We start from the raw sequence: 15,339 nt of genomic DNA on the forward strand, positions 1-15,339 counted from the left end.
ATGAGCTAATAAAAGTCCAGTTTTTTTGCGTTTCTTTTTTTCTTCTTTCCCAAAGAGTCTTGTGATTAGGTTGTAATCTGCATTAATTCTTAGCAAGCAGAACTGTTCTGGTCACAGGTACCTGGTATTCTTACCTTTAGAATGAAAACCATTAATAACATCTACCCCTTCTTTAATAAACCATCCGGTAATAATAACAACAACAGAAACCGTAAGAAAGGAGGAGACCAACAAAGAGCAATAACCGGACGATCATGTCCGTGCAGAAGCTCCAGTAAGGATTTGCCTTTCATCACCCGTAGGGGGCCTCACACCTTGGATCGAAAAGTCACATGCACTTATAGTAGCCTTTTATCCTTTTATCCAGTTAAGCTTGACTGCTACATGTGCTATGTGTGCACATATACACTCTATATACAGTGTATATGTGCACGTGTGTGTGTGTGTGTGTGTGTGTGTGTGTGTGTGTGTGTGTGTGTGTGTGTGTGTGTGTGTGTGTGTGTGTGTTGGTACTCCTTTAATTCGGGGCTGTTGGGTGCAGTCTTCTTCCTGCATAGGCAGTCAGCCCGATCAGACAGTCAGATACTATTTTTCAGCCAATTAATTCCTGCTCTGTTCCCTGACCCCCATTTCATGGCAGTTTACTTGGCTGGAGCTGAACCAGGAGATGTTACCGTCCAGGACACAGATGACATACCCTGATGGAGCAGAATTATCCTCTATTATCGGGGCCGGCAGTGATTTGCATTGTGCCGGCATCTGCACTGATAACCTCCTCAGTCAGGCTCAGTCCTCCTCCCTGAGCACATCTCAGCTCCTGTTCACACCTCCTCATGCTTTGCACATATATGGAGACAGTGCGATTATTACAGTCCCAAAATCTGATATACAACTTTATCATTCACAACATTTATACATTTAAATTGAATAATTTTTCTCAAGAAATCAGGTTAAAATGAGACACTTTGGAAGAAATTATCATTTTTGTTTACAGTTAACGAAATAACACTGATGTATTCCAATGTGCCTGTGAGTCGGGTGTGTCGGGTGTACTTACAGAGATCTCTTGTGATTATGATCCTCTGATATATTGACAGCAATCACAGCTAAACCGCAAAAAATGTATTTAGTACCATACCGCACCGTGTGAATACAGTGTGATGGGGATGATTTATGGTTGATTTGTATTTAGTCCAATGATCTTGCTACATTATATTTATATTCTGTATTCCATTTGCAGCCTATGACACCTGGTGTGGGGTGGCACATGGATGCACAAAAAAGCTGGGACTAAAGATATGTGGTAGGTCTTTGATTATTGATGTGGACAGTTTATGAATTATTTGTGTACAGATGTAGCAGAGTTGAATTTGCATTATGCAATCCTATAATTTCTCCCTTTAAAACAGTTTTATAATTCACTAAAGTGGAAAAAAACCCCATCATCTATTTAATCTACCTGTAAAGTAAAAAAATAACACATCAGCACTGTAATACTAGCATTTGTGTCAAGTAGCAATCTCAGCTCTGCTACATCCGTGTGTGGATTTGTATCAATATTTTAGTGTTTTGAATTGAAGGGGGAAATATGGTGTGAAAGCAGCAGTGGGATGCTGAGATATCAGACACAAAAGAAATGTCTGTTCATGTTAATAATGTCATTAATCTCATTTATTGAAATAAATCAAGTCCACTAGATCCATCATTCCACTCTCTGACAGCCTGTCTGAAAATTATGACAATACCAGAGTTCCCCCTAGTGGCACCAAACGGAATAGCAGAAAGTAGACAACAACAAAAAAACATTGACATAGAAAGGAAATAATCAGAGTTTGTGTTTAATGGTAAAGAATTGGTTTAATTTGAAGAAAAATGAATACATATTCATTTCTGAAATTTATTAAAGTCGCCAAATGGTTTTCATTACAGTGATACTAGTATTAATCACATTTTTCAGTAAAAAAAAAAAAATATCCCACAAGTTGTCAGATACAAGTCCAAACCCCATGATGGCACAATTCATCAATACATTATCCTAAGAATACAAAAGATTAAGGGGAGATAAAGGGACAATTAGGAATATTGCATTGTTCTTTGTTTTAGATGGTTTAGCTATGAAAAAGAAGAAGTATCACTTCTGCCATCATTAATTCTCAGATTTATATCATAAGGATGAAACTACTGTATCAAAATAATTCCTTATAATGACAATTATTGCTTCCATGTGACCAAAAGAATAAAATATAATCAAGACTGATGATATTTAATTCTGTTGGTCACATGGTAGCAATGACTGTCATTATAAGGAATTATTTTGATACAGTAGTTTCAACCTTATGAAACAAATGTGAGAATAAATTATGGCAGAAGTGATACGTCTTCTTTTTCATATCTGTACCATCTAACACAAAGAACAATGCAATATTCCCAATTGTCCCTTTAACAATGACCTGTTCCAATAAGTATCCCTTTCTGCACTATTTATAAATACAGTGGAACCTTGGATTATGAGCATAATTGGTTCCGGGAGTGTGCTCTTAAACCAAGTTACTCTTATATCAAAGCGAATTTTCCCATAGGAAATAATTGAAATGCAGACAATTCGTTCCACAACCCAAAAATATTTACTGTATTTATACAAACTTATTACAGTAATACAATATAATGTACTGTATTCATATAAATATTACAGTACACTAATACAAAATACTGTACAGTAAAAAACATATAAAGCAAATTAAACTGCACTTTAGCTTACAATAGAATACTACTACTACTACTACTACTACTACTACTTCTACTACTCTTTATTTCTATAGTGCCAACATATTCCGCAGCGCTTTACAATTCAGGAGGATCATATACAAACAAGTAAGAGTTGTAGAAAATACAATATTTAGAGGGAAAAAAGACAACCCCGCTCGTGAGAGCTTACAATCTACAATGAGATATGGGGGGGGGGGGAAGGTACAGATGGTTATTTACAATGACAATCCAGCCATCTACTGGTTAGCAGAGAGAAAGTACAATACTGTATCTACAAATGCAAATTGATAGACATGCTATATAGTATATACTGTACTACAGTATACAGTACATATGTATAGAAAGTTACCTCCAGAGCAGGTCAAAGCATGGTGAAAGGACAGAGCCGGAAATGTGCACCATGAGTATTTGCTCTTCTTGCAAAGCATTGCTCTTAAACCAAGTTACAAATTTATAAAAAGCTTTGCTTGTGTTGCAAAACGCTCTCAAACCAAGTTACTCTCAATCCAAGGTTCCACTGTAGAACATAATCCTATCATATCCATTCATAATTATTTTTCTAAAATAATAATAAAAGAAAATGACATATGTAAAATAAACAGAACGGAAAGTAAAAGGCAATTTATGTGATATGCCCCCTTTGAATTGTAAAGTTCTGTAAAATATGGTGGTATTATATAAATAAAAATGATTAATATTATTATTATAATTTGAGTAAAATGTTACTCTTATGTCAGTAAGATGGAATAGAGGGCAAACAATAAATCGAAGAAAAATAAAGTTGATCAGCACATCCACAAAAATAGATACATTCTTCAAATTTTAGTCCATAAGTAATGAATAATGAAAAAACACATTCTGGTAATAGAAAACAAAAACACTCATGTGATTCTGTCATATTAAGTGGCTTTTAATTGTTTAATACTTACGGAATAAAATTTGAAGAATTTATTTATTTTTTTGGATGTTCAGATCAACTTTATTCTTTCTGGATATGTTTTCTGATGGTCTGCAGTATTTTGTCATGGCACCCATTGTATCCAAAGTAACAGAAAGGAGATAGTTGCACTCTGTAGTGATAAGATATGTGGAACAATGACTGGGAATATAGACATGCATTACTGCTATTAAAATAAAAAAAGGAAAAATTGAGAAAATTGTTTTTTTTTCATAGCAGTAATGCATGTCTATATTCCCATATTCATTTTTCCACATATCTTATCACTACAGAGTGCAACTATCTCCTTTTTGTTACTATGTTTCACATTCAGTTTGCCCCTGTTCACATTAGAAAGATAGGATGGGCCAGCAGTCTTTTTTTTTTCATTGTATACAAAAGACAGATGTCATTATTCAGTGCACAGTGAGCGATTTATTTACTTTTGATATGTAGATTGTCAGAAACACTAAGGGTACCTTCACACTTAGCGATGCAGCAGCGATCCGACCAGCGATCTGACCTGGTCAGGATCGCTGCTGCATCGCTACATGGTCGCTGGTGAGCTGTCAAACAGGCAGATCTCACCAGCGACCACTGAACAGCCCCCAGCCAGCAGCGACGTGCAAGCGACGCTGCGCTTGCACGGAGCCGCCGACTGGAAGCTGCGGAGACTGGTAACTAAGGTAAACATCGGGTATGGTTACCCGATGTTTACATTAGTTACCAGCGCTGTGTGCAGGGAGCAGGGAGCCGCGCACACTGAGCGCTGGCTCCTTGCTCTCCTAGCTGCTGTACACATCGGGTTAATTAACCCGATGTGTAATGCAGCTACATGTGCAGAGAGCAAGGAGCCGCGCACACTGCTTAGCGCTGGCTCCTTGCTCTCCTAGCTGCTATACACATCGGGTTAATTAACCCGATGTGTATAGCAGCTACATGTGCAGAGAGCCGGAGCCGGCAGCACAGGCAGCGTGAGAGCTGCGGAGGCTGGTAACTAAGGTAAATATCGGGTAACCACCTTGGTTACCCGATGTTTATCTTGGTTACAAGCTTACCTCAGCTGCCAGACACCGGCTCCTGCTCCCTGCTCGCTTCATTTGTCGCTCTCTCGCTGTCACACACAGCGATCTGTGTGTCACAGCGGGAGAGCGGCTTTGAAGAAAACGAACCAGGGCTGTGTGTAACGAGCAGCGATCTCGCAGCAGGGGCCAGATCGCTGCTCAGTGTCACACACAGCGAGATCGCTAATGAGGTCACTGCTGCGTCACAAAAAGCGTGACTCAGCAGCGATCTCGGCAGCGATCTCGCTGTGTGTGAAGCACCCCTAAGCACAAGGAGTGCACTGTGCATTTGCAGTGGATTTTGTGCACACATTTGAGTGCATAAAATCCACATCATCATACAGTTCTAGTTAAGTAGATGAAAGTTTGTCTGCATCATCTCCATTCTTTGTATGTGATTCATTGCAGGTTTAATTTCTTGCAATGGATGGGGTGAAATATGAGGCATATTTCTAACATTAAAGTTATGCCTTTACTTTTGCTGCTAATTACATGCATGACATGAGGCAGTATGAGTAAAATGTGTCTAACATGCCAAGTGATATCTCCTAAGATTTGCCCCTAGGTTCCTCAAGAGACAACAGATCATGTTTTCAAGATTTCCCTAGTGTTATAGCACAGTAGATGGATTTTTCATCTACTCAATACTAAGGAAGTCCTGCAAACATGATCTTTTGGTGGCTCTCGAGGACTGGAGTTGGGGAACACTTGGGCAAGAGAACCACTTTGTGCCACAGAGAGGTGGCCACATGAGCACTGTTCCGCTCCCGTGGAAGCAGCCAAGCTGCTCGGATCCGGGTTCACTGTGGTTCGAGGGTCAAGTATGGGAGCTTGCTGTCAGGGCTCACGCTTGGGATTTTCTGGACCCTTTTGGATTAGAAAGTCCTATCCCCCTCGTTGCGCTAATGCCCCGATTCTGGAGTGGGTGGGAACAGATCAAAAAGGCTCCGTTCTCCTCAGGTGAATTGTCGGGTTGCCTGAAGCTACTCCTCGACCTAGGGTCCGTGTACCCCGTCATGTCTTTGTTCCCGGACCGGTGACAGTGCTAGACTGCCGGCTGTCCTCCTTGACAGGTCCAGGCACCTTGCCACAATATCCTGTTACTGTGGGTCCGACTCCCTTAGGCCCAGACCACCGTCTGCAACCTAGACAGCTTCTCTAGGATCCACCGCTCCCAACCTCCTCTGAGCTCCTCACAGCTCGACGGTTACTTCCTAGCCACTCTCCTTCAACTCACTGTCTACTGACTACATTCCTCACCTCCCCTCCCTGACCCCCCCCAGGTGGGTGACTCTATTCCACTCAAGCCGTCCACTGGTGTGTCTGGTGGGTGTGGTGCAGGGTGTATCTATGATTTGATTTGCTGTTGGAGGCAACACTATTAGATAGGGACCCAGACCCAAGAGGGAGGCAGATACTGCATTAAAGGGAAGCTTGTGCAGTACCCTGTGATGACCTGATAGTCCAGGGGCGTCACAAGCACCACTTCACAAAAAAGTAAGGGTTCATTTACATATATAGATATCTGATTAATTTCTGTATGATCACATCAAAATTGTACATTGATCAGTTTGATCTGATTAAAATTTGTATCAGCTGCCAGAAAAATTGTGTTTAATAATCTGCTAAATGCAATGATGCTAGCATATAAACAGATTATTGGGGGGAAAGAAACAGCAACAACAACTCCATGATAAGAATAGGAAGTTTTTACTTTAGGACGATTACAATAGATGAGGGAGGCAAGAATATCTGTTGGTATAAATAGTGAACAGACCTTTTTTTTCATCTGTAAGATCAGTTTCAGGGTTGGATATATAAGGCTAAGTTCACACTTCCGTTGTTTTGTATCAGTCACAATCCGTCGCCTTGAGGAATTACGGTATCCTGCAAAATATTTTGCAGGATTCCAGTTTTTCCCCATAGAGTTCTATTGGCGACGGATTGTGACTGATGATGCTGCATTGCATCTGCTGCGTCACGGTCAGTCGTTTTTTGACTGACCGCCGGGCGGGAGCAATGCAGCATGTAACGTTTTTTGTGCAGTGGAATCCGTTGGATTTCGCTGCGCATGCGCTCTCTGGCTCCCCGCACAGGTAACCAGGATAAACATCGGGTTACTAAGCAACGCGCTTTGGTTAGTTACCCAGTATTTACACTGGTTACGGGTGCAGGGAGCCCGCGCTAAGCGGTGTATGCTAGTAACCAAGATAAATATCGGGTAACCAAGCAAAAAGTGCTTTGTTTTACCCGATATTTACCCTGGCTGTGCACAGAGCCAGACACTTCACCGCTCGGCTCCGCCCCCTCCTGCACTCAGCATGTATATACACACACACACACACACACTCTCTCACACTTACACCCACACTCACACTCACTTGTCCTGCAGTCCCCACGGCACTGATGTCCTCAGTGCCACGGCCCTGCTCGGCTCCACCCACCCCGAACTTCGCCCCCTCGTGCTCCGCCCCCCGCACACAGCATGTATACACACACACACACACACTTACACTCACCTGTCCTGCAGTCCCCGCGGCACTGACGTACTCAATGCCATGGCCCCGCTCGGCTCCACCCACCCCGAAGTCTGCCCCCATAACTCCGCCCCCCGCACACAACGGAATCCGACAAAGAATTCTGTTCTTTGTCATCCGTTGTCATCCGTTGTACAGCGCATCAGTCACATGCGTCAAGCGACGCATGTGACTGATGCAAAACAACGGAAGTGTGAACTTAGCCTTATTGGTGCACCCTGTGCAGCCGCAGAGTGGCCCAAAAGGTAAAGGGGCTCATTTCTACCTCCAAAGCAGGTGGAATTTTGCATTTTTATGAGCTCTAGGCTGCAAAGTGCCCATATATTGTTTTTGCACCGGAGCCCTTTTCTGTCTGTGTCTGTCAGTGATCAGTTTGACTGGTCAGAAATCTGTGTGTGAATGCAGCAGAACACATACACAACAAATACAGAACACTTACACAGCAAATACAGAACACATACACAGCAAATACAGAACACATACACAGCAAATACAGAACACATACACAGCAAATACAGAACACACACACAGCAAATACAGAACACATACACAACAAATAAAGAACACATACACAGCAAATACAGAACACACACACAGCAAATACAGAACACATACACAGCAAATACAGAACACATACAGAATACATACAGAACACATACACAGCAAATACAGAACACATACACAGCAAATACAGAACACATACACAGCAAATACAGAACACACACACAGCAAATACAGAACACATACACAACAAATAAAGAACACATACACAGCAAATACAGAACACACACACAGCAAATACAGAACACATACACAGCAAATACAGAACACATACACAGCAAATACAGAACACATACACAGCAAATACAGAACACATACACAACAAATAAAGAACACATACACAGCAAATACAGAACACACACACAGCAAATACAGAACACATACACAGCAAATACAGAACACATACACAGCAAATACAGAACACATACACAGCAAATACAGAACACATACACAGCAAATACAGAACACATACACAGCAAATACAGAACACATACACAACAAATAAAGAACACATACACAGCAAATACAGAACACACACACAGCAAATACAGAACACATACACAGCAAATACAGAACACATACACAGCAAATACAGAACACATACACAGCAAATACAGAACACATACACAACAAATACAGAACACATACACAGCAAATACAGAACACACACACAGCAAATACAGAACACATACACAGCAAATACAGAACACATACACAGCAAATACAGAACACATACACAGCAAATACAGAACACATACACAGCAAATACAGAACACATACACAGCAAATACAGAACACATACACAGCAAATACAGAACACATACACAGCAAATACAGAACACACACACAGCAAATACAGAACACATACACAGCAAATACAGAACACATACAAAGCAAATACAGAACACATACAAAGCAAATACAGAACACATACACAGCAAATACAGAACACATACACAGCAAATACAGAACACATACACAGCAAATACAGAACACATACACAGCAAATACAGAACACATACAAAGCAAATACAGAACACATACACAGCAAATACAGAACACATACACAGCAAATACAGAACACACACACAGCAAATACAGAACACATACACAACAATACAGAACACATACACAGCAAATACAGAACACATACACAGCAAATACAGAACACATACACAACAAATACAGAACACAAACACAGCAAATACAGAACACATACACAGCAAATACAGAACACACACACAGCAAATACAGAACACACACACAGCAAATACAGAACACACACACAGCAAATACAGAACACATACACAGCAAATACAGAACACACACACAGCAAATACAGAACACACACACAGCAAATACAGAACACATACACAGCAAATACAGAACACACACACAGCAAATACAGAACACACACACAGCAAATACAGAACACATACACAACAATACAGAACACATACACAGCAAATACAGAACACATACACAGCAAATACAGAACACATACACAGCAAATACAGAACACATACACAGCAAATACAGAACACATACACAGCAAATACAGAACACATACACAACAAATACAGAACACACACACAGCAAATACAGAACACATACACAACAATACAGAACACATACACAGCAAATACAGAACACACACACAGCAAATACAGAACACATACACAGCAAATACAGAACACATACACAGCAAATACAGAACACATACACAGCAAATACAGAACACATACACAGCAAATACAGAACACATACACAGCAAATACAGAACACATACACAGCAAATACAGAACACATACACAGCAAATACAGAACACACACACAGCAAATACAGAACACATACACAGCAAATACAGAACACATACACAGCAAATACAGAACACATACACAGCAAATACAGAACACATACACAGCAAATACAGAACACATACACAGCAAATACAGAACACATACACAGCAAATACAGAACACATACACAGCAAATACAGAACACACACACAGCAAATACAGAACACATACACAGCAAATACAGAACACATACAAAGCAAATACAGAACACATACACAGCAAATACAGAACACATACACAGCAAATACAGAACACACACAGCAAATACAGAACACATACACAGCAAATACAGAACACACACACAGCAAATACAGAACACATACAAAGCAAATACAGAACACATACACAGCAAATACAGAACACATACAAAGCAAATACAGAACACATACACAGCAAATACAGAACACATACACAGCAAATACAGAACACATACACAGCAAATACAGAACACATACACAGCAAATACAGAACACATACACAGCAAATACAGAACACATACACAGCAAATACAGAACACACACACAGCAAATACAGAACACATACACAGCAAATACAGAACACATACACAGCAAATACAGAACACATACACAGCAAATACAGAACACATACACAGCAAATACAGAACACATACACAGCAAATACAGAACACATACACAGCAAATACAGAACACATACACAGCAAATACAGAACACACACACAGCAAATACAGAACACATACACAGCAAATACAGAACACATACAAAGCAAATACAGAACACATACACAGCAAATACAGAACACATACACAGCAAATACAGAACACACACAGCAAATACAGAACACATACACAGCAAATACAGAACACACACACAGCAAATACAGAACACATACAAAGCAAATACAGAACACATACACAGCAAATACAGAACACATACAAAGCAAATACAGAACACATACACAGCAAATACAGAACACATACACAGCAAATACAGAACACATACACAGCAAATACAGAACACATACACAGCAAATACAGAACACATACAAAGCAAATACAGAACACATACACAGCAAATACAGAACACACACACAGCAAATACAGAACACATACACAACAATACAGAACACATACACAGCAAATACAGAACACATACACAGCAAATACAGAACACATATACAACAAATACAGAACACAAACACAGCAAATACAGAACACATACACAGCAAATACAGAACACACACACAGCAAATACAGAACACACACACAGCAAATACAGAACACACACACACAGCAAATACAGAACACATACACAGCAAATACAGAACACATACACAGCAAATACAGAACACATACACAGCAAATACAGAACACACACACAGCAAATACAGAACACACACACAGCAAATACAGAACACATACACAACAATACAGAACACATACACAGCAAATACAGAACACATACACAGCAAATACAGAACACATACACAGCAAATACAGAACACATACACAGCAAATACAGAACACATACACAGCAAATACAGAACACATACACAACAAATACAGAACACACACACAGCAAATACAGAACACATACACAACAATACAGAACACATACACAGCAAATACAGAACACATACACAGCAAATACAGAACACATACACAGCAAATACAGAACACATACACAACAAATACAGAACACATACACAGCAAATATGTGGCGCCCCTGACCTGGTCAGGCACCACTGAGTACTGCACCCATGCTGGGGACAGTACAATACAGGTAATCCAGAAGGCTGACCGGGGTGTGGAACACAGGCGCATAGTGATCAGGTCTCACACATGTACCCATGAGAGGACCCCTGGGGATCCCAGGAGGGGGAAAAGCCTTGACCTTCACTGGAATAGTGGAGGGGGCCAAAAGCCTCCATCTCCTCTCAAGGGGTGTGGTAAGAGAGTCTGGTTGCTAGGTGGCGTAGGCAAGAACAGGAGAGGAGGGGCAGTGAGTCAGTTAGAGCAGAACTCCATAGGGCTCAGTGAGGAGCAGACCTGTGGGGCTGTTGCTGTCTAACAGCGCCCGCGCAGTGGCTACTGACGGGGGAGAACGGTCAACTAGGAGTGCTACCCGAAATCCATCTTCAGCTAGAGAGAAGAGCACGGAGTGGGAAGTAAGGAGACTGCTAGGGAGAACCAGGCCCAAACGGGCGGCAGATCCCGAAGCGGAGATAGATCCAGCTTTCTTTTGCTAAACCTGCCGGTGTGGGGCTCTCAAAGCCCACGCCACAACACCACAAAAGCCGCAGCCACGTAGCCACAGTTAGGGCCCATAGCTCACAGGAGGCAAGAAGCTGGAGTGATCTGGCCCAGGCAACAAGCACACGGCAAACGAAGGGGAGTGAGGCTTCAGCAACTTCCCTGGGTGACCCCCATAGGGACTCAAAGTCGGGGTCACCCCAAACCACCAAGGGCTAAGGAAGGCGAGTTAGTAGTCACCCTCACAAGTCAGCCTGAAGGACACCTGGTTCCCGCCTGGTTCATCCCAGCTACGCCCGGGTTACTCACCCTGCCACCTGAAGTGAGTAAAAACCCTGAAAGACATCCTGCCTGTGTTGAGTCATTCTGCGCCTTGTGGTACTACGCACCTACACAGGGCCCTGGGGCTTGCCTCACTCTCAGGAGGCTATTCCAACTAACTGCACTCACCATCAGCCCCAGGCGTCCCTCAACCTGCAGTGGCGGTCCCCACTGACCGCAATTCTGAGAGTGGCGTCACGACAAGAAGAAGATCTCCTACCTGTGACCAGATCCAGCCGAGTGGAGTCCCTGAAGGTAATGCACCGACACTACACCTGTGGGGCTTCACATCTGGCGTCACGAACAGGATAAGGACTAGACCTGTTGAGACAGGTGACCATGTGCCTGGGCGGTCCGCTTGAAAAATTGGAAGCGCCGCCATATTGCCACCATGAAAAGCGCGCTGAAAAACAACAGCAGCCCGCGCTGGAAGAAGTTACCGCCCACGAAGAGGTGTGGCTACCCAGAGATCCCCTGCAGAGTTCTGACCTCGCTTGTGAAGAAAGCGGAAGCGTCCAGAGACGTCGGGACAGAAAGGGAGCCAGAAGCCTGCTGCTGGGAGAGGAGCTGCTGAAAGAGGCAGAGCGGAAACTGAACAGCTTGCTACTAGAGGCAACGACGAGTCCACTGCTGGGAAATCGTGCAGAAGAAGGCACAGAGGAAATGGCGTCTGACCGCAGAAACCCAGAACCAGGCTCCGCTGCCTGGTGGTATCGGGAGCTTGCCCAGTTCTGCGACCGACTGGAGACCCGGGTCGTGGAGCAGATCAGAGAAGAACGCATGGAGCTTCTGGAGATGGCTGCCGCGGTTCAGGCCTATGAGAGGGGAACCGCACGACGAGTGCCAGACCGGACGGCGACGACTCAGACCCCGATGCTGCCACCGATGGGTGAGTCCAGTATTACCCCTGCCGGCCCGGATGCCCCGACCCCTGCTGCCACGCCCGCGGTCCCTGAAGAGGCGCCCGGCGCGGCGACGCTGAGCCAGGCCGCAGCCACGCCAGGTGCGGCCCGCCAAGCCCAGGCTGCCGCAGCGATGCCCTGCTCGGCCCGCCAAGCCCCGGCCGCCGCAGCGATGCCCTGCTCGGCCCGTCAAGCCCCGGCCGCCGCAGCGATGCCCTGCTCGGCCCGTCAAGCCCCGGCCGCCGCAGCGATGCCCTGCTCGGCCCGCCAAGCCCCGGCCGCCGCAGCGATGCCCTGCTCGGCCCGTCAAGCCCCGGCTGCCGCAGCGATGCCCTGCTCGGCCCACCAAGACCCGGTCCCTGCAGCGACGCCCAGCCCAGCCTGCACAGATCCCATCGCAGCTGCGACGCCGATCCAGGCCGCCGCCATACAGGGCGCGGCCCGCCAAGACCAGGCCGCCGCCATACAGGGCGCGGCCCGCCAAGACCAGGCCGCCGCCATACAGGGCGCGGCCCGCCAAGACCAGGCCGCCGCCATACAGGGCGCGGCCCGCCAAGACCAGGCCGCCGCCATACAGGGCGCGGCCCGCCAAGACCAGGCCGCCACCATGCCAGGCGCGGCCCGCCAAGAGATTGCATCACCATTTTCCCCGGCCTGCAAGGCCAGAGCAGACACCGCTCCCCGGTCCAAAGAGGTCCCTGCTGGAAAGCCCACGCTGGGGGAGGACCCCGAATACTGGAAGCTGAAGGCTGACCTAGAGGCCCAGTTCCCACAAGAGATGGTGGATCGGTATCTGCTCCCTCCGCACACCCCCAAGAGGATTCCGGCAACCCCTGCAGCAACCACGCCAAAGAGTCCCCCGCCTGGGCCTGTTGAAGGAAGTTCATCCCCAGCACCGCCACCAAAGGAGTGCCAAGAAGAACTAAGGGGGAGAGGAGGCCAGGAAACTGAGGAGCTGACTCCGGAGCCACCGGCAGTGGAGCAATACTCAGAGCCGGAGATGTTACCCTATTCCCGTTGGGATGAGGAGGACTTGACACCGTCTGCTGATGAAGACCAGCCCAGAAACCTCACCTGGGGCCCTTCAGGCATTGAGGTAACAGCCCAGCAGAACCCAGCCCGCAAGACAAGGCGTCGCAACAGACCAATGCTGTCCCCTGCACCACAGTCTCCAGAGCAGAGAGAAGTCACAGCCAGAGACCTACAGGAGAAAAGGTTACTGAGAAGGTCCAAAGCCCAGGTCAGAGGACCCCTTTGCAGAGGAGTAGTAGAGGACTTCAACTTGAAAAGCGGATATGGCTTTATTGTAGCCCCTGGTATCAAAGAAGGGATATTTGTCAACAGAAGAGATGTGAGCGCTCATCTGCCTAGAGGACACCCTGGCAGAAACCTAAAGATGGGGGATTCAGTACAATTCACTATGCATGAAGGCGAAAGAGGACTGTACGCGCTTGACGTAGCACTATGTACCAGCAAACCCTACAGCCACCCCATGCTACAGGAAAAAGACAAAGAACCTACAGATGAAACTACCTCAGACGACGACAAAGAGCAAGGAAGCAACAGGTGCCGCAGCCCAACAGGCCAAAGCCCTGGTGAAATGGAGGAGTAAAGTAAAGAAAGAAGTTACCAGTTGAAGTTTTGAAAAGTTTGTTTTGCAACGTTTACGTTTAAGCATGTGCCCACAAAAACTATTGTGAGAAAACCATAAACCTTAAGGCTATGAACTGGCTATAGCCACAAACTCTCGCAGTGTAAATAGTTACACCAAAAGGGCACCACCACCACCAGAGTCAGCCTGTTTAGGGGCTTGGCTCGTCTGCAACCAGGGGGCCCGTCCGTATATAGGGCCTTGGCTTACCTGCAACCAGAGAGCATGCCTGTTTATGGGGCCTGGCTCTCCACCACAAAGAGGGTACCTGGTCAGCACCAACTGTGGAGGCCGCCTCTGCATCCTGCCAGAAGAGGCTGAAGGCGCGGATCCACCAGGCCAGGTATACCCTGAAACCACCAGCCCATGTAAGCCGCCTCTACATCCTGCCAGAAGTGGCTGAAGCCGCGGCCAACGTGAAAGGGTTTTGGGTGGGTTAACGGACTTGTGGGTGGAGGGTGGTGATGTATGGTACCTGGTGGTTTTAAAAATGTTTTACCATGTTTTAA

General features: G+C 45.1%; 1 protein-coding gene across 2 annotated transcripts in view; it reads left to right on the plus strand.

Annotated features, from left to right (window-relative positions):
- The window catches only part of GAD1 (glutamate decarboxylase 1), a 130,128-nt gene that overhangs the window by 5,577 nt on the left and 109,212 nt on the right, over positions 1 to 15,339 (plus strand). For both annotated transcript variants that reach the window (XM_075317315.1, XM_075317316.1), the window contains exon 3: positions 1,241 to 1,303. In XM_075317315.1, the coding sequence (XP_075173430.1) occupies positions 1,241 to 1,303 (63 nt within the window). The remainder of the gene's footprint in view (positions 1 to 1,240; positions 1,304 to 15,339) is intronic.

Source organism: Anomaloglossus baeobatrachus, chromosome 7, assembly GCF_048569485.1.
Source record: "Anomaloglossus baeobatrachus isolate aAnoBae1 chromosome 7, aAnoBae1.hap1, whole genome shotgun sequence".
Taxonomy (NCBI): Eukaryota; Metazoa; Chordata; class Amphibia; order Anura; family Aromobatidae; genus Anomaloglossus; species Anomaloglossus baeobatrachus.